Source organism: Pomacea canaliculata, linkage group LG3 (assembly GCF_003073045.1).
Source record: "Pomacea canaliculata isolate SZHN2017 linkage group LG3, ASM307304v1, whole genome shotgun sequence".
NCBI lineage: Eukaryota > Metazoa > Mollusca > Gastropoda > Architaenioglossa > Ampullariidae > Pomacea > Pomacea canaliculata.
Window position 1 is genome coordinate 21,045,180 of NC_037592.1, and position 21,538 is coordinate 21,066,717.

Genomic DNA, 21,538 nt, shown 5'->3' on the forward strand with positions numbered 1-21,538 from the left:
ATTGCCGCACTTTATCTGAGTGAGAATCAAGAGCAAAAACGACGATGTGGTAAAGGGCGATTGGAGATGTGCTGGCCGGGCTTTCAGTCGACAAATCGATGTTTCACCGTCCTTCTTCCATTCTCCACCTGAACACTCACTTGCTTTCCAGTAAAAAAAACAACTCTACATCGTCATTTTTACTCTTACTCAGCACACAGGCCCTGCAAACAGCTGCGCGTTTCCCAAACTTCATTTGTTCAAAAGCAGACACCGCCGGCAATTACCCTCGCCACTGCAAGAACTAAAGCCGTCAACCTCTTCACCAGTCCCTCACTCCCCCGCTGTGAGATCATATGCAGGCACGTGCACACTCATACCTATGCATTCATGCATGCGAATAGTTTTTCTCTCTGCAATCGCTTGAATAATGATCTTCTTCCTTCTGGTTATCTGTCATTTGCTAACGTGCGTCAGTGTTTTCTTTCGGGTAATGAGCTGATGAATGACGGATGAATGAAGCAACACGTAAAATGTCGAACAATTTTCTTTCCTTTTTTTTCTAGTTCACTGCTACCAAATATATACTGCATTTATGCAGTCTAATCGTTGAGGTTTACTTGAGGAGTGACTCATGCTACAAACGTGTACAGGCTGGAACAAGGACCAGAACAGACGAGAGTTTCCTGAGACAGACGACCGAGCGTGACACGGTTCGTGACGAAGCACAGTGAAGTCAATCAGGGATGAAGATCGAATAAAATGGCGACAGTTCTGCCTGGAGAACCGGAAAAGTACAGCATATGACAGGATTAGTTCTGAGATGAAGCGCAAAGTTTTGCAGATTGCACCAGATGTTGGTGCGTTTCGTTTCAACAAAAAAAGTGGACACACAATTTGGATTTTTTCACCGTTTACAATTTCAGTATTTTCTTGTCGTACAATTCTTGTTTGCCAGAAATTACCGATCTGGTTTTTTTTTTTTTCTTCGACATCTATGGCAAGGAGTTTCTGAGATCTGCCCTTGTATGATGTTGCTGAAGTTGAGAACTGACTGCCCACGGATAGTGATTGCTTTCAATGGAAAATAATCTGACGGAAATATTCTCAAATTTCCGAAGAACATCAGATTCTGATATTTCTGAGCATTCATTGTAATCGACCAATGAAGCTTTGTTTTTATTTACAATCATCTGTGAGACAAACATCTGAGGGTCGTGGCGATCTCAGTAGACTGCTGTTCAGTAACGACAAAGAAACACTGAACGCACTGACAATACAAACATTTTGAAAGGGAGAATCGACAGTAAAATAAATATAAAATATTGGATTTGTTTTCATTTCACATTTTCGCAGCAGGCTCCTACTTTTAACCACAACATATTTTATTGCAGCAATTACTTCATTTCTTAAAAATCTTTGTCTTCTACAATCTGAGCCAATATTTTAACGGATAGTGACAGGGGAGTCGGTTTGTTTCGCTCGCCGCAGGTGCCAAAACCTCTTCGCACACTACTTCCTTTCCGGCGGACTAAACAAAACGACGCAAAAAATTAGAAAAAACAACAACAAAAGTTGGTCTTATTTTTGCTGGAAGATTAAGTTAAACAGCGGGCCAGCTGACGGCAGACTCTAGCCATGATTTTCACAACACTTCAACGTGTCTCTGTGTGTTAACACCGAGTTCCTTGTCTCCTATCTTTTCTCTCAAAGCAAACTATGGGCAGAAAATAGCTGTAAATGGTAGAGACTGTTACAAAGACCAGAACTGAGCACTTTGTACAACTACACACAATGGAGGCTTGCTATGGACCACAATGCCAAAGGTAACATTTCAGGTGAGACACCAAACTCAGGTGGCAACAGGTAGCCACAAGGCCAGTAAGAACATTCACCTGCAATATCAACCCTGCCGATAATTGTGCTAATTGAACAAAAAAAAAAAAATCAGTGCAGAAAGACTTTCCGTTAATATACAGCATCTCGCTAGAAGATGTATCACCTCACCTGTTCAGACCCTCAGTCGAACATCAGGTGCGGAGTCTTGAAACTCTGGCCTCAAAGCGAGAAGAGAACAGTGACAGAGTATCTGTCAGTAGAGATGGTTCACAGTATCAAGTCACACTCTGGCTTACACGATCACTCACTGCAGCCCCTATTGCAGATGAACTACACTTTACATGTATTATCCGTGCCTGGTACCCCGTATTCCAAAATGTTCCAAAAGTCTGAGGGAAATGTAGACAAACTGCATTAGTAATGAATTCCTGACGAAAACGTTTGCTTATGTTCTTACTCATATATATATATAACACCATTAAACAAGAGGAAAGCAGGCTCAGGCTTTCGAACTTGAAAATTCAGTGCCAAACAAGCCTCCACGTCTGAAAGGTCAACGAGAGGAAGTTCTACACAGGAAACTGAAGAGGGCCTGACGCTGAGTTTAAAGGATTTTAAACACCAGAAACTGTGTCAAACACGTGCAACTGCACATGATTACATTGGGATCACATTCACTTGCAAGCGGGTACCCCCTTCATCTCACCTGTGCACCCACCCATTGCCGCTCACTGGATGCTTCCTCACTCGCCTTCCATGATATCATTTCAACACACACACACATATACACGCACAAACACACAAACACACACACGCACGCACGCACCCTACCCACAAAAAGAGAGAGAAATGAAAGAACAGTTTTACTGTTTATGTCATGTGCTCACATTAAAAGGGAGTGGTTTAATACATTCTGTAGAGGTATACAAACTCGCATCCCCACATAAGTGGTCACATACAGTTCTAAAAGGTTGCCTAGCAACGTCGGTGTCTAGCTCTGATTAAAAAAATAAATAAAGCACTGCTTTGTAAATTATCCTCTGTTGCTGAGAAGCATCATTAAGCTGAAGGTGAAAGGATTTCTATCAAATTTCAACATATATATATATTACTCACGAAGACCAGAAATCGGAATATGAAATAAAGCTCTGTTTTTGTCTATATCTGAGAAAAATATGAGAAAAATGAGATGGTAATGTGCTGTATGTGTGTGCCTAAGGGAATGAGCTTTGCTGTCGGCACGTGGTCAGGTGAGGGCGAGGTGGCGTGTGTCAGGAGGGTCAGTGCAGACCTGGCAGTGAGTGAGTGATGGATAAACAACGTGTACAAACGGAACTGCTCGCCGCCGCCACGTTTGAAAGCCGCACAGAGATCAATAAGCCGCCGTAAATATTTGATAGCTTTGCTCTGGCACACCGCCATTGTGAGTGGTGTTCAGTGTACAGTTTAATGTTTCAAATCGAACTAAATATCACTCGCTTCTCTAGATTAGATAGAGATTAAAGTTCTATTGGGGTGTATGGGCCAACGTCTTTGTGACAAGTTTGTCTGAGAAAACTAGACTGCTGCTGCTGCTGCTGGTTGTGGTGGTGGTGCTGCTGTTGCTGCTCACAACAATCACTTCTGTCAGTGGTACTGACACAGTAAATTATTTATATTGTCATAGCTGTCTAAAATATCCAGTATTTTTTTTTCAGAAAACTTGTTATAAGGCAATTTAAAAGCTGCGATGGTTTAAAAAGTTCCTTCGACAAACGGGAAAATGAAAATTAAAGAAAAGCGACCTGGCCATGGCTGACAAAAGGAAAAGGTTGTCTTGTTGTCACTCTTGGCAAGGTGAGGGAACAATGACATGATTGTCAAACAACGCTTGAAATGCACGTTAATGGACAATTTCCTCGAGTTCCCCCATGCACAACAGACCTATTCAACTCACACAATGAGTGCAGGCGGCAGGATCAGAATGAAAGGAATCACGTGATATTCTAATCCTGTAACCTGATGTGAATGTCTTGGCCTGCTAAAAAAACTAAGGTGAGTGCCTTGAGTAGTTAGGGAGCTAAGGTGAGTGCTTGACTAGTTAGAGAACTAAGGTGAGTGCCTTGAGTAGCTATGAATCTTGGGGGCAACAGCGGGACTAAGATCGTGTTTGAAAGCTTGACCTTTGCTGAGAATCAGCCACTGGAAGAGACCAGAAGAGGACGATCAGTCTTTGTTAGAGATTGAGTGTTGGTCGTTCTGAAAAAATCCCGAAATGTAGCATGATTCATACTTGACTCCTACACACAGCAGTGGTCACATTGACAGGTGGCTCAGCACCATGACAGCGGTACAGGTGGGAAGGTCTTTGCCAACAGGGCAACAGCCAATGTGAAATGTTTCAGCTAATAATGTCTAACGGCAACACAGCTCAACGGGTCAAATTAAATGTCTAACATTACAACAAGAGCAGCAGATATACCTGTAAAAGTTAACAAAGGAATTTTGATTTTTATATTTGTGTCTTTCTATATAGATGTTGATATTTGCGTGTCTTTTATCTCCTTCTTTCCCTGACCGTGTATGCATCTTTCCGAATTGGTGTTATGTTTCAGCTATATATATATTGACATAGCCAGAAGTTGAATGCTGAATTAAATCTTTAGTCCAGGAGTTTAATATAATATAGTCCACCCACGACAACCTAAAAAGGCGATTGTTCTGTTGATGTTTAAAAATGCGCATGTGTCACGTGAACCACCCAAACATGAAATAAGTGAACGTGTGATCAATGCTTTTCCTCGGCATTTTCCGACATGTTTTGCACAGTCTGGCCAGTGCCCCGCTTCAGACTTTATGCCCACGGAATGTGAGTAATACAGAAACAATATTAAGACAAGGCATTGCATGCAAGTCTGTGTTCTGCGTGGGGGTGAAGTTTAAAATGTCACCCAAATAAAATGATTTTACGAAGTTAAGCATTGCATGGAAAGGAAACAATCTAAAGGATTCTCTAAGTAACAACATTCAAACGTCAACAACAAGACACCAGACTGTGATTTGCTAAATTATGTTACACTATGCACCGGAGACAAGCTGTAACACTACAATCCCTCAAAATATTCCATTTCGGAAAAGACGACGGGGTTTTATTGATGCCAAAGGAAACGATGACACTGATTCCAACGACAAGGAGGCTGTACACGACCCACAGAAAATGACTACATTTATCTCAAAGACTACGAAAATACAGACACTTCAAAGAGAAGGGCTTGACTACATTGATCGCGGAGACAATACAATTATGCCCCTCCCCAGGGAAACTACAATATCCCAAAGAAAATGATCTCATTGATTCTAGCAGGCGATGAAATATCAAGCTTAATATTGTAACCGAGGCGTATTTTTCTAGGGTAATACCTCTCCTCCAGCCTTTACTTTGAACAATACCTCGTCTTTGTCGGGAGTAGGGAGCAATAACAAACTCAAACGTTTGAGGGATAAACCAGAAAACGTAGTCGAGTAAATTTAAAATTTAGCCAAGGTGTGGCCGTTAAACGCCATTCAGCGAGAAAGTGAGAGATAACTGATAGATAAAAAAAGAGAGAGAAAAAAAAAAGAGCCAGAGCCAGGCTGGGATGCAGGTCAGAAGCCGTCGGGTGGAGCGGCACGCGCCAAGCTTGGCTGATGGAGCTGCTTGCGTCTCACGTGCGCCAGAAATGGTTCGCCGCCACGTGGCAATGATTTTAGCGCCAGTGCGCCGAGTGCATGAAGATGAACAGACAACAGACTTAACATCACGTTGGGTGCCTGCCAAAACTTCATTACTTTCTCCTCTCTACTCGACGATGGAGGCAAGCAACAAAAACCACAGCCTCCAGTGGGTGTACCATCGCCATGGTTGATCTCAGTGGTGTGAGTTGGCGTTTAGATGACATACTACGTCAACTGCTCAGTCGTCATCACAATGATATTTAGATGAAACACTACGTCAAGCTGCTCAGTCGTCATCACAGTGATATGATATGACATTTAGATGACATACTACGTCAACTGCTCAGTCATCATCACACTGATATGATGGCATTTAGATGACACACCACGCACGCTGCTCACTTGCCGTCACAGTGGAATTAACTGGCGGTTAAGTGACATCATTTGAGAAGCCCATTCGTCACACTTGTATTGAGATGACGATTTTCGGTCTTTAAATAGCTATTAACGGGCACTTAGGTGAAAATCTAGGTGCAGTGTTCACGTGTCATCCGATCCTAATTTAGCTCACACAGTTCATTATCGTTCGCAGCCAACACACAAGCCAACAATCCTGCATCCCACATCATTTCAGCTTGGTTTTCTCCAACACTCGCTCATTCTGGAGCTGAAGTTTGCTATGAAGTTGCAGACTGTATCTCTCTCTGATTCACACACTCGCGAATCACACACACATACGTACGTACACACGCACACACACAAAAACACGCACGCGCAAACCACGTGACAAAGCGAGAAGACTGCGCAATTTAACTGACGATTAAGTATTTTTACGACCAACTAAAGCGTTCCTTACTGTGCGATTCTGTTTGTTTTTTACAAGCAGCTATCAGCAAAGTGTCTGGAGGTAACATTCGCCAGCTGGCTGTTGTTACACGTGGCATGATGTGTTACAAGGTAACAGTCATCAGCCGGCTGTAGTTACAGGTGGCAGTAGGTGTTACAAGCATCTTATCCTTCCCGCTTTGCTATCCGCCATCTTAGTCGATCTCTAATTGACTTTGACCTTTTCGCGACACAAGACATTTTGTTCGCTCGATTAGCTTTCATCTTATGTATTCATTTTCCTCGGGTTAGCTCTTAGTGTCCCAGAGATGGCCGTCTGAGAGCGATGTCTATGCATACTCTCGCCGCCACCAACTGTCGTCATCGAAGACACAAATGGCGCACGCGCTGGAAGGTCAGCAAGGTCAGCTCCCCCACTCTCCTCTCCCCCCAGTCCGATCTGCGGCAGCTGAGATAATGTTGAATAATAAGCTTACATCGTGTGAGCAGCACGAAGTGTCGAACGACGGCTTGCGAACGCCAGCCTCGCCACCAGTGGGTGTGTCGGTTGGTGCGTGAGTGAAGAAGTGAACTCGGATTGCAGGGGAAGCAGTCGATAGCAGAACGAAGCCAATCAAAGGAGACAAGAACAATAATTGCCAAGCTTGCGTCCTTGCACCACACATCTCTCTACCCACTCCACAAAAAGCGAGAGACGGACAGGCGGACGGCGAACAAGCGGACAAACTCGTTACTGCAGTAATCAGCTGTAATCCTGTGTGTCGCCATGCTCCTCCCATCGTTTGTTGTTATACGTCTGTTTTTTTTCTTTGTTCCTATTCTCGGTAAGATCAAAAGATTCGTACACTTTGACTTTTCTATCATAATTGTTGTCGATTTCCAAATGTCACTTATATTGATGACGCACTGTCGATCCAAGTTGACAACATCTTTATGGTCTCTTCCATCCATCATTTTGTCCATGAACTACCCACATATTGAAACTATTCAAAATATTGGCACATCATTTTTTCGTCCATAGCAATTGTCAGTTTATGCTTTCAGTTTCACACTGTCATTAATCATGTCTTTTCTGTCCTGATTCAAAAAAATTTTGCAGCGTTTATATTTCTTTTCTAGGGTCTGTCATCTCCTCTGTGTTCTTCTGATCTCTTGTAACGAATTTTATATACTCATAAACTTTTAGTGTTGTTTAGCATGATAATTTGTCTTTCCTTGCTATTGTTTATATTGTTTCACACTCAAATAAAGAGACAATAAAGAGTGAGCAGCAGCAACAAACCGCCTGCACCCGACTACTGTGCTGCACCAAACGACCTGCTATGAAGTTATATCCTCAGGTGGCACAATTCACATATTCCTTCACTGTCGGCTGCAACCTTCTCTGCCATGCCCTATCAAAAACTCGTGAAAGTTTAAGAAAGATGTGTGTGGCTCACCATACACCAGGTGTTTTTTCAATTATTTGACAAATGGCAAGTCATCGATTGTTCTTCGTCCTTTGCTTAACCCAACTTGGTTTTTAAATTTTCAATTTCCGTTTTTCCTTTTGTAATTATAGCGTGTTATGGCTGCAGAGGAACAAAGTGAGAAGTAAGAGGATACTACAGGAAAATGTGAGAAGCAATAAGAAAATGTAGGTAATGGTGATTAGAGGAGACATCTAGATATAAAAATAAGACAGCAATATTGTTCTTGAAATTGTTTTGTGTTGTTTTCATTTCAGCTAATTTGTTTAATCATCGCAAAGACGTCAGAAATAAAAAGTCAGAATGACCCTGATATTAGTTTTTCACTCCTCGACCACAATTTTTTGATATCTCACTGTAAAACAGACACTGCTGTATCCCCAGCCAGTGTTTGTTGACCTCTCACTGTATAGCCACTGTTTGTTGACTATAATCCGGGTACTGGATGATGACGTCACACAAGGTGTGTGCTTCCACTCGGCGGGCCGGAAACGCACAACTGTAGTTTCGAGTGATCCAATATGACTTCCTTCTCCCTCCTGTAAACTCAGGCGGTCATTGCTGAGTTCTGACATGATTAATCCGAGGCAATGATTGCACAATCCTGTCTTCTCGATGAGTCTCTGTATGAGTCATTCATTTCCAAAACCTTTCTCACCTGGGTGACGTCATACGCAAACCCTTAGGCCGTTCTTACAGAACAAATTTGAACAAATTTGAACTTCTGAACAAGTTTGTTTCTATGACCATCATGTAAAAACTTGAAAAAGTGTCTGTGTTAAAAATTATTGTATGTTTTTACATGTGTTTATTGATGTGCTTATGTATTAGTTGTGATTATATAACATGTTACTGTGTTATTTGGTTGGTGTTTCGTTACTACAGTATACTTATTTATATAACATAAGATTGGTTATCGTTCGGTTAAGAACGATTTGTATCCTTATTTTTCCTCAAAGTGACGTTTGTTGATATCAACAAACATTATGCTACTCGTGACATCACTCAGGCACTCACATCATACCTGCTGCCCACGTAATGACAAAACCACGACTCACACTGACAAACTCGCTGACAGCAGAAATACCTGCATACTATGGTGCTGACAGTACCAAACAGTGCGCTACAAACTGGCACTGGCACTGCCACTGTCACTGTCAGTGTAGGGACACAAGGGAGGCTACTACAAAAAACAAGGTGCCACCTTACCTGAGCTTTGATGGCGGCGAGTTGCAGGGTGGCCACCCGAATCTCATTCCGCTTGCGACACATGTCCTCCTGCGTCTCATACTTTTGCGTACTGGTGCTTTGCTAGACTTCTAGGTCAGGAAAGAGAGAAAGAGGGAGAGAGAAAGGTGGAAGTAGTGACATCACAAGAGGAAGCACAAGACGTCGTCATCTAACCTAAACAAAGCCATCACGTGCAGTCAGAGGCCGGAGAGGTTAAAAAGTCAACCAACATTTGTTTGCTTTATCAAGAATACTTCGACTTTCTGAACACTAAAAGCTAAATAGCTTTAGCCTTCTCCCTGACCTGTGACCCTAAAGTGATAGCTAAGCAGTCAGGTTAGATGGAAGTCTTGCGTCGGAAGCAGTCTTACCTCAGCACCTGATGAGCTGCTTCTCTCTCTACTGTGCGAGGGCTTGCGCTCCTTGGATTTCTTGCCAGCCTCGCCCTGGCCTTGCCGATGGACTTCGTGCTCGAATGTCTTCGAGACTTGAAGCTACTCCCATGCTGCCCGCTAGACCCCACGTCCCTGACGTCAGCGCCGGTGGGACTGCTGGTGTCTCCCATGACGACCACCGCACTTGTGAACTGGTACAAGAGGCTGCTAGTGTACACCGTGTACAACCTTTCTCTCACACGACCATAGTACGTTTGCCTCCCGCCAACAGCACTACCGACCATTTAGTCATGACGTCACCACAGCTTCAGGAAGACAGTATCAGAGCATCACGGGTCTTCACCAACGCCATGTCGGAGGACACGTGTGACACCATTGTCCCAAGATCGTTCAGAAAGCACAAGGGTCAAAAGGTCGCTACTACAGCTGGGGTGAAGACAGATGTTGCCGTACAGCTTTACCAAGGCAGGTAATGCAAAACAGATGTGGCGGACAGGCAGCCCAACAACAGTCGTAGCTATAATATGCGTTGAGAGAAGATAATCGGTTACCATGGAAACGATTAAGCCAGGGAACGTGTCAAGAAACCAGAGAAGTGCTGATCATCGATTGCAATAATCTCCAATTAGCTACGACAGCTTTTTCTTCATCCACAACGACCGCTTCACGTAGTTCAACTCCTGACCCCACGTAGTTCAACTCCTGACCCCACGTAGTTCTTTCTGCTTTTTTACGTTCGCCACGTAGTTCTTACAAGCACCACGTAGTCCTGCTTCTTGCATCAGAAATTAAGTCTTGGCTGTCATCGTCGCTGACCACACAGCACTGGTCCCACGTTCCGCTGACGCACACGCCCGGCTTGCGGCAGACTGTTTCCACCTAAGGTGTTGAACCTTAAGCGACACGTCCGTGCAGCACTGCAGCAGCAGCAGCCTCTACCCGCCGCAGACTGTGAACTCGAAGGCAACGAAGCACAAGGTAAGTGTGTGGAATTTAGCAGTGCGTGAACAACCACCAGAAGTGCCGAGGTGCGCGTCTCCCCTTCCCCCACGTGAAGCTCAGCAACTAGTGCCAGGCGCCGGCCCCTCCCCGTGCCCTCCCTCTCTTCGTTCCGCAGTTCCGGCAAAAGATTCGAAGAAGGGAAAACCCGACTACCGCCGACCACCACCAAGTCGAGCGATGATTAGAAGAGGCGCCCGTTAGCACTCGCAGCAACAAACCTGCATCCGCGACAAAGAAATACTTAGAGACTTGGCAACCGCGCCACCTGCACACGGGTAACGGCCTACCTACACTCTTGTGTCTTCTCTCCTAATGTGATTACTGTCTCTCACAGCCAATAGTGTTAGACTGTCTACTTGATGTCAGTACTGCCCGTCTGTCTAGTGCACTACTGTGATGTCTACGCAACATGTCTACTTAATGTCTGCATCTTTAGACCGTCCACCTAAACTTTAATGACAGAACTGTGAAGGTGTCTGAACAAGTGTTGCAAGATTGTTTACCCAGCGAGCTACTGCTTAGAATGGCTACCCAATGCTGCACAAAAGTAGTGATTTTATTTTTTAAATATTCTATGAAAATGCCATCACAAAAAAGCTCCCTCGGCGCTCTGCAGCCAGAAAAGTTGGACGAGTAATTTTTTTTCTTGCAGTTTCCATGCAACCAGGGGCATCTACATCGCCACTGCCTTCCTCCCCCTGCGGGCTTTGCTTCTCACATGCTGCACACTCACCTAACCACACTATGCGTGTGCAGACACGTGTGTGAATGATGAAACTCGGGTGCTGGGAGCAGCCACGGCATCCAACTCGATGGTTATCATAAGCATTTATCATAATGTGACTGTAGTATGTGGTCATCGCGACTGTAGTCTGTGGTCATCGTGACTGTAGTCTATGGTCATCGCGACTGTAGTCTGTGCTGCCCACGAAACTAGAAGATACAAGATAGAATCAAGTGGCATGCATGGCTGGTTCAGTCTCGATGTTCCCTCATTTAATCTTTTGTCTAAGGTAGTAGTACAGCTTTATGTCAAGGTAAGTCATCCGACGTCACCTACATCAGATGAGTGTCAAGGTAGGGCAGATGCCTGTCACCTAAGGCGGGTAGCTCTATAAATGACCATGACATTTGTCAACCAAGGCACCTGTCTGTCAACTAGGCAGGTGGCTGCCAATCTATCTGAGGAATATGTCAAGCCAACTACGGTACCTGTCTGTCAACTCAAGGAGGTGATTGCCACAGCCACCTTTCAGGTGTTGCAGTGCGAGATCATTCGTCGGACATTTTGTGCACCCTGGCCAACTGTCCACACATCCTTACACCTGCGCAATATTTTAGATCGTAGTTACTTTGTATTCCAGACGTGTAACGACATTTCCTTACAGCTTCACCGACTGTGTGTCGGCCCTACTCACACGTGAAAGTCTGGCGGCGGTGAAGGTGCAACCACTTTGTACTGTGCACGCACGCTGACGAATGGCGCGCTGCACCGACTGGATGCAGCTCACAGGGCTGTGAGACAGACCCCACCTTTCCACCCCTACCCTGCATGCTCAGTGCAGTGAAAACACTAGCTTCTTTTATTCTTAACCACCAACCCCTACCCATCTCCAACATTCGCCCCCCAAGCTGGGCAAAAGGCTACAGTCTGACTGAAAAGAAAGAGTGGAGGTGAGGGTAACTCGGGGGTGAGGCACGATGAAGTGGGAGGATGCCTGATGATCACGTTGCAAAGACGTAAAAAGAATCACATTAGCGGCAGCTGCAGTGTGTCCGAAATAGTGTCTGTCAGAGCTATGTCTGGGTGTCACGGGTGGGTAGAAGTAGAGATACGGTTGTGGCCCGTAAACCCACACATCAAAGTCACGAACTGGGGGGGGGATGGAGAGTTGGATTTGTAGTGTGTGGTGGTACAGAGGGAAAACTATTTGTCTCACGTGTGTTTGTGTTTTGGGGGGAATCTAACACATTGTGGTAAGCAAAGGATGTTACTGCATGTGTCTCACGTGTGTGTGGTGTGGTGGGTTATCAGTAGAGAGTTGTGGCAAGCAAGGTAAACTAATAAATGTGTCACGAATGGGGAGGACTGGTACCCGTTGTGTCACGTCAGGAAACCACTACATCAAAGTACCAAGCCAGAAGAACTGGTAGCACGTGCATTGTGTCACGCAAAGGAGATCGTTGAATTAGCGTCGTGAGTGTGCCGTTTGTTTTGTGGAGGATGGAGTGGAGGATGGGGTGGGGATAGGGTTTCATCAAGCGCTGACGTGAACTACGTCACATCACAGCCCACACGCACGCGCCACTTGTGAATAATCGTTTATTGGGATTTAAGAAGATAGACTTTCAAAGGTTGCCAAGAAATGGTGATGAGGAAATGACAGAATATGTATTGATGCATGTGAGTACAAACTTGTCAACATCGACGACGATTTCTTTATTGGAAGAAAAGCTGCCAACGTTTTCTCACGAATAATTTGTTTGAACACTCTAAGTTTATCGAAGACTTCTCAATAACTTTGGCAACTTGCTCAACACACTTAAAAATCTTGCCTCACCCACTTTTCAGCGTAGTATTAACCTTTTTTTGAGTTTCTACAACTGTTTGATCAGAATGTCATGGATTTTGTCTTTGCAGTCTTCCCTGGAGGGGTCCTTTGAAGGTTGAGCCGAGGTCAGGAAGAACGTAATTGATCACAAGGCTTCATTATGTTCGTTTAAATGTTCTAAAAATAGTAGTTACTCCGTACAACAACACACCAAATCATTGTCCTCGTCTCGCAATATCAATTATAAAATGTCCTTTTTGATCAAAGAAGGCGAGGCCGAGTACGTCCAGCTTCTATACCACCTTCATACAGCATGTCTACAAGGGGAAGACAAGACTGCACTTGGCTCCCTGTCAAGCTGAGGTATATACTTAACAGCTGTGGGACAGGCTCAGCAGGTCCTGGGGGAGTTCTACCCGTACTACCCTACTGAGAACACATGTAAGAGATGTAACCAGATAGATGTCTGTTGCCGAAGCTAATAGTCCAACACAGATTTGGTAATAGCTGCCCTCTGACGATAAAATATTCATTATTATTTATGATGCTAATGCTTCGGGAATCAGAGCTAAGGCTATAAAATAGTTCAGCACCAGACAGGAGGCTACGAATACCTCATACACGGTATGATGCCACAAACAGCCCAGCACTAAGTATGAGGCTAACAAAAAAGCTAAGTACATATGTACTAGACATGGCTCTGCAAAAATAAAAATATGAGACTACAAGTAGCTCAGCACCAGACATGAGACTACAAGTAGCCACAAAAGCCTCGTGCTAAATACCAGTCTGCAGGATCATGGGCTTTGGCTATGACCTGAAGTCTTAGCAGACTTTAGACACTGGAGAGACAGAGGTACCAAAAGATGCTACAAACATCCAAGATATGCGAAGTACTAGAGGGCACTGACCATAAAACCACTGACAAAAATAAACAGACATAAAATATTTATGTGTTTTAACAAAATAAAAATAAATGAAAATAAAAACTTACTTTAAAATATAGGATAAACTGATATACGCAGTTTTTACCAGCAATGGCAAATTATGGGGTGGAACAGTCTAGAGACCACTGAAAAGCGATACTTGACTGAACCTGTGCAAGTGCCAAGTAAGCCAGTGTGTGGCGAACCAGGTCGCTATCCACCTCATGTTGATAAGCCGTGTTCGCTTCTTAAAATATTGGCTGGAGCCGATACAAACAATCCACGCTTGTTTCCCTCATTAGGCATGCAAGATGCCAGTGAAACGAGGTTTGGCAGAGAATAATTGCTGGGTGTCAACTGCACGAAAAGTTCCAATGAATCTTGGGTTGGGGTATGTCTTGTTGAATCAAAGTGTATCAGGGGAAAAGTCCTTTCTTTCTATTCTAAGAATAGACTTATTTATTTTATTTAAGAATAAAATGGTTCCCTGGCAAAAATATTTTTCTGCACGATATACTATAGTGTACGAAATTTTCCCTTTTTCGCGAATTCTACCTTCAGACGGTGGGAACCAAATGTTTTATAGAGTGTTTAGTGAAACTACATTCGTATTTCGTCTTTGTATACTTTAAAGATGAAAAACGAGATGTTCATGACGTTGCAATCGAAACCGATGAGCTTCTTACGTGTGACTGCTGTATGAAGAAGTCAGGGGAAAATATTTCAGTGCTGATATTCTTAATCAAATTAAGTTTGTTTATTTCAGCGTAAATAGATGGAGGCTACTAAACTTGTTGGCGCCCCTTTATATTTTAAAATACGCTCATGCTTTTTTTATTTACAAAATTCACTACAGTGGGTAGGAATCTGATGAGGCTCTGTGTTTCCAGTTCATTGCTTTGAATAAAAAATGGCATCTCCTTTTAAAGAAGAGCTGCACAAGCTGGGAGCACCAAGCACAAGAGGACCAACAGAGACAAGGTGAAGGTGGGTCAGTAAGGTCAAGGTGAGCACGGAGGAACAAGGTGAAGGTAAGACCGGCAAGGTCAAGATTAGTCATCAATGCTGTGTGACATTGTTGTCTTGTTGTCCCTGTCTCTCACACATCACCGATCACAGCCCAGCTTTGGCTTTGCTTGGCGAAGTTAATTAGCACAAAGCTCAAGAAGAGATAAGCCAGGTCTGCGACTAGAGCAGTTGTCTACTCTAGGACAAGTGTTGTTGTTGACTGGCCAGTCGCAAAGCATTGTGGTAGAGTTTCCTGTGGCTACAATAAAGCCACTACGCGTGCGCACTCCGCGTTATTCTCCTCACCTACTTCCGCCCAGCAATGCGTCATGTCGTCGCTCGCGTGTTCAGGGCGATAATTGTACTGACCATAACTAACAAATAAGGGAGGATAAACAAGCAGCATCTTGACAGGGGGGCTGCTGTTTGATGTTTTTCACAATGCTCCTCTCGCCAGCGAGCACAAGCTATCCTCCTTTACCCCCATGGCATGACCTCAGCCCTCCATTATGTCATGCCGGCTGGCGTACATCAGTACCCGGACCCCTTTCTAACGGTGGGTGCAAGTCTAAGTCTAGCGTCTGAAGAACGCAAAATGGCTCATCTTCTGAAGCACACACAAAAAAAAAAAAAAAAAAAGAAAAAATCTGACGAGTACAAACTTGCAAGTATAAATCAAAATCTACTCTTTGCCAGCGAGGAAATCTGGGACGTGCCAAAAGTACTCCCACAGGTAGAAACGAACCGGGTGATGGCGGGGTTTTCATTCCGTTGCACCCACACAAAGGTGGTTCGTGCGGCGGTTATCTTGTTCTTTGTTATCTCATCTTGAGCAGGTAACGAACAGGCACAGGTGTGTGTGTGCATGTGTGTGTGTGAGTAAGAGAGAGAGAGCTCATCACGTCATTTTAAAGGGAAACTTTTAAGAGCAGACGGAGGCTTAATGGAGAAATTAATTTGTGATTGTTTCTCAGGCCAAGGAGAGGCGCTGCACTCAGGAGCGTGTCAAACAGGTTTTAGTATGAAACATTCTTGTGGCGAGGAGAGTAACACCTACAAACAAACAAACTTTTCAGGCTGCTTCACTGACAAGCTTGAGTGTGCTCGACAGATGTGGTGTGTGTGTGACAAAGTACGTCGCTCACGTGATTTCCACACTGTCGGTCATGCCACAGCTACAGAGGTGCAATGACTGATGTCACGATTGGCACAATGACAAAATAGTGTTACCCGGATTGTGTGGCCACTGACAGCATTGCCATGACCAGCACAGTGTGTCAACAGGTGTGAAGTAAGTCAATCTGAGCAGGTGATAGACTGACAGTAGACTTTTGGGCTGAGGTACTGGAGGCTGACGTCACGAGCCAGTCAGAGCGAGGCCAAACAAAGCACACGTCATTAGACTGTGAGAGAGAGAATGGACGTCTTAGTGACGCAAATAACTAATGACGTCATGTTTAAGCTGAGGAAAACTAACAAATGACGTAAAAAAAAAATCCGTCAGTTTAACCGGTAGAGAATTTCAAGGGATCGTGTTAGTCGATGTCCGAGAAAGAGATAAAGACAGTCTGCCTTTCTTTGTCTCGCACGTCAGCACAGACAACGGTCCCTGAGAGATTATCAGCCGCAGGCAGCAGGTGTGAAGAAGGGAGTCTTGTTCGCCTTGAACGCAGATCACTAGATGCTGGCACCCTACGGTCAGGTGGAAGTAAAAAAGAAGCAGAAGCGGACTGGGACGACGAGCAAAGAAGTGAAGCTCGCCGACGTGGATCAACCGTCCACCATCATTGTCGCTCCTTGCCGGTGACTAACAGTGAGCAAGATGAGAATGAGCTACTTCACGTCTGTTGGGTTGAACTATTGTAGATGTGTGTTGAGGATGAGCTATTGTTGATGTGTGTTGACAAACTATTGTAAATGTCTGTCTGCGAGGAGATATTGTAGGTGTGTTGAGGATGAACTATTGTACACACGTGTCGGGGATGAGCTATTGTGTGCTAAATCGGATCCAGAGCCTGGCGTGGCGCCAGCGTCAGCAGTACTCGTTGTCTGGCGCGGTGCCAGAGCGTCAGAAGCATGACTGCCGCTCACAGATGTAATGAGAACGTCAGGAAATAAAAGTGGCTCGCTCAAGTCACCAACGTCAGCAGTGACATCCCTCTTGTGACGTCACGTGGCCATGTGTCTGTCTTACCCATGAACCATGTCTCCTGTTGTGGTATGTCAGCAGTGTCCGAAATATTTCTTGCACTCCCAGTTCAAACGTTACCATGGAGCCACAATTAAAAATAAAGTAGAGAAAAGAGATTGCGGACACCTGCAGCTGCCAACTGTCCAGATATGTCCAGGACTTCTAGCATGCAGTTCACTATCCAGGCCCACCATGCACTATATCTGTCTTGCAGGCCAACAAAGCTCCGTGAGACTAGGCGAGGTTCACTATTTGAACAGGCTAAGTCACTAACCCTAAGCAGAACACAATAAATTATTTGTCCTGACTTTCCTTCCTGACCCTAGACCTTTACCACCGTGCCCACTATGACTTAGATAGTTTGACCTCCGACCGGTTGACCAGCCAGTTACAATGGTAATAAAGCGGAACTACTGCCAGCTAGGGATAGATTCTGGAAGTGGGGCTGGTGAAGACAGTAACAGTGCGAAATCCGCACACAACAGTCAACATCTGTCTTCGAACTGTTCTCCTGTCCAGACCATAGATGGCATAAGCACGTTACACCATAACACCAACTTTGCTATGCTCAAAAGGAATTATTGTGACATGTTCAAAGTAAACAATTAACTGCAAACAGGTTCAATATTCAAAGCACCTCTTTCTTCTCAGCAGCATTATTAATCTCCTAACTTCTCCATCAGCACACCGACCCAACACCCTCAAACCCTAAACTCTTTTGTCGGCATCAGCATCCAGCATTCTCACTTTGGCTGACAACGCATGGGAGCAAAAGCTGTGAAGATAATTCCCAAGCTTGGCTGCCCTCCAGTTCTGGAGCTCGCTACTCATCATTCAAAATAATCACAGTTCTGGCTGCTGTCGTGCTGAGGGCGTCTGCTTTTCTCGCCGTTTTCAAGTTTCCAAACCTCCACACGTGTCCATAGGAGTGCGAAATCGTGTTTGCTGGGGCCAACACTCACCAGTGCTGTCAGTGACGTGCCCCTGAACTGTAACTGTGACATCACACTTATTCGCAGCTTACTCTAGAGCTTTAGTAATAATAACATATGAAACTCTTACTCTAGATCCCTCGTATAGGGGTAGTTGGTATAGTAGGGGTTAAAACACTCGCTTGTCGCCATTTCAGAGAGACCCTGGGTTCATATCTCATGTCGGACACTCTCTGTATGTTACACCTGTTCGCAGGGCTTGCCGTCGGTTTTTCTAGGTATTTCTTGGTGCTCCCCCTTCCATCTTTCCTCTGTGCGAAATTACGTCTTGGTAGAAGCACTTTCCCTTCAAACCAACGAGCCAGCCAGTCAGTCAACCAATAAACCAACTTTAGCTTACAACTTTCTCGTTCTGCCCCTTCTGTATGGCTGTTCACCAGTAATCAAATCACCTCTTTATCGGACACATGTGAGCTTCCTTACACGGTTCATACGATTCCAACACTTAAATATCGTTGATACAAGGCTAGTGCTCTCTCTATACTTAGCCTTTACGCAAAATAAGTGGAGAAAATGGAAGGCCAACACCTATGAAGCCAAGATGCCTCACAGCCACAACTTGATCACACTGCCACGGGGCTACCACCCTGCCACGGGCTACCAACCTGCCTCGGGGTTACCACACTGCTACCAGTGACCTTGTTCAGAGGTCGCACTCTTGTTGCCACTCTTTTCCATCACCGCAGACACTATCTGTTAAAAAAATCCTCTCTAAGTGAATCAAAAAACCAAATAATAATTCCATGTGATTTTTTCCACCTCGCAAATTATCTCACGAGCACGACAGCTCATCTGTTACATTCGCATTATCTGTAGCCAGAATATTAAGAGAACCAATAAAGCGTGAGTGGTATTCATCAATATCAGTGAATAAATTGTTGTCTTCTGCTCCTTCCGACCTTGATTCTGAGAAGGAATTCTCGTTGAGCTTAAACAGTGCTGGTAATGTGTGTGCTTCAAAAACCCAGTTTCTCCTGTCCTTATTCACAGCAAACTTGGGCAAAGTGTGTCCGGTTAAGAACAGATTTTGACACTCTTGATCATCCTGCCTGTAAACTTATTAAAGAATTTGATTTTCCGACTTTAACCCTTTTGCAAACGACATTCGAGCATCTCACCTGCAGTACTCCTGACTGGTCTTTGCTGCCTGTAACTCACAGAGAGAATCTCTGGTCGACTTTACTAGTCTAGTCAGTCCCCTGGACAGTCCCTCTCAAACTGTTTACAAAGAAGTTATAGAGCACTGAGTTCCTGTAGATGACAGAATAAGATATGTTTTCTAACCCAAACGTTGATGTGACAGTGCAAGTACAAGTGGAGCCCACACCTCCGATCCTCTTGTACACATCATCTTTCGCTTCTCAGCAGGTACAGAGCAGCTCATCCAATACTTTTCTTCTACATCTACCTTTACCTGGCTAACAACGTGGCAGGTAAATCAAGCCAGTAATGTCAGGTTTCTTTGTGTTTATCTTGTATACCTCCGGATACACTTAGAAAACTGTTGAAATGCCATTTATGAACGATCTGTAAATTACAACAGAATGCGCCTTTATCCACGAAGAGTGCAACATGAGGCTGAAAATAGCAAGTTCTAGAGATAATGGCTTTCAAATAACAAGAACAGACCAGTTGTAATCTAGTGAAAAGTAGCTTTCACTCCAGACAAAATGTCGACGTCAGGAGAGAATGAGACACCAGCAGTCCACTTGCGAAGACGAGGAGTTTTTTGTTTTTTTAACAGTGGATCCCTTCTGTCAGTCTCGGATGTGAGTTGTTATTGTTTCCCCAAACGTCACAACCCGGCCAAGAAACAACAACATTAATCTCTTGCCACAGCTAGTTTGTTTACATTGCATCTTTCTATTGCTCCCATAATAACTGTTAACGTTTTCACACAGCCACGCTCTCTTTCTCTCCATACAGATATCAAGTAATACATATATAATTCAGTGAGTTACCTCTCTGTTTCACTTGATATGTTACAGAGCAGAAAAAAATAAAGAATATCGACAATTTATTACTATAAAGGTATATGCAGTAGTAGTTATACGCTTGTCTGGTCACGTTCTTAATTTGAAAAACGTAATAGCTATGTTGTCTGACTGTAGTTGTGCCCAGTTCGTGTCTGACTCACCTTTGACAGGCGTTAACGTATGCGTTGTTGCGGTCCTGACTCTGTTTGATGGCGGACAAGAGCTCCATCCCTCGTCGCTGCAGGCTCAGACGTCGCTCCTCCAGGGTGACGATGGTGCACTGGTCTAGCAGCAGCTGGTTCCGTCCCACCTCCACCTGTCGGCATCAAGAGTCTGGTTACAAATCTTTCTTCCTAGCGTTGAACCCCCTTACTCCACCCTCTCCCCGCCCCCACTACATCAACCGTCAGAGACAGCGGCAAGAGTAAGCTATCCTGTTGTGAAAGGGTAATGTCCGAGTGTCGAGACCCTGCCACCTCCAGACACACCCACCCCTAGCTGCCCACCTGGTTTTCTTTCTGGCACCTGGTAGGCACTGCTATACTGATATAACGGTATGCTGTCAAAAGCCTTAATTTAGCTCTGTACCTTACCCCTGAGACTAAATATTCCAAAGCTTAACCTTTGAACTGTTCCTGTGCATACATGTAGGCACGCTCCTTTCATACACATCTGAGCGAACTCACGTGCACGCGTGCGCTCTCTCTCACATACACTCTACACATGGCATGAACGGTAAAGAAATAATAGGTGTCAATGATTTTTATAGGCAGTAATATCTTTCTTCGCTTTATAGAAATAGAACTTTAAACAACGGATGGAAGCGGTGGAATGTTTTTAAAATATGTTAAAACATTTAGCATAACAGTGTAAAATGAAAAAATCATGCATGATTAGTCATATTAGTACATAACAGGTTAACGGAAACATGGAAGCCCTATAGTGCAAGTGATCTCAGGTAAAGTTTCCAAAATAAGTAAAGGCAATGGTTCCATAGCCTTGCAGCCATTGAGTCGTTTAACCCGACCCGATGGACAGGTTGCCATAGTTTAGTGCAGCTGCTGCGGTCCCACTCTGGCCTGTCGTAAGCAAAACCATGATAAAGTTTGTTGTCAAAGAACTGCATCCATCGGCCCCGATCGCCCGCAATCTGACACAACTCACCCAGTGAACGGCCTGTCCACCTTTTCACATCACAAGTCATCTTCTGTCCGCCCCTACGCCTTGTGCCCTCGACACGACCCTGCAATCGGTATGCAATCAGGCCTGACGACATGCCTTAATTAACCACTTCATTTCATTTTTCACCGCTTTATGACTGTGAGGAGAGGAAGCTAGGGACCTATCAGACTAAGCATCAGGTTTCGGACAAATTCGTTGGTCTTCTCCTGCTTGCAGGAGATCTGAAGCATTCTCCTATAGCACCGCATATCGAACGCT

At 44.5% G+C, this 21,538-nt stretch overlaps 1 protein-coding gene across 3 annotated transcripts in view; it reads right to left on the reverse strand.

Annotated features, from left to right (window-relative positions):
• The window catches only part of LOC112559399, a 67,667-nt gene that overhangs the window by 6,874 nt on the left and 39,255 nt on the right, over positions 1-21,538 (reverse strand). For 2 of the 3 annotated variants that reach the window (XR_003098328.1, XR_003098327.1), the window contains exons 9-10: positions 20,260-20,414; positions 9,036-9,145 (exon numbers count right to left, since the gene is read on the reverse strand). Coding sequence is in view for 1 of the 3 variants with exons in the window: in XM_025230624.1 (XP_025086409.1) it covers positions 20,260-20,414 (155 nt within the window). In the remaining 2 variants the exon portion in view is untranslated. The remainder of the gene's footprint in view (positions 1-9,035; positions 9,146-20,259; positions 20,415-21,538) is intronic. The other variant, XM_025230624.1, reaches the window with a different exon arrangement.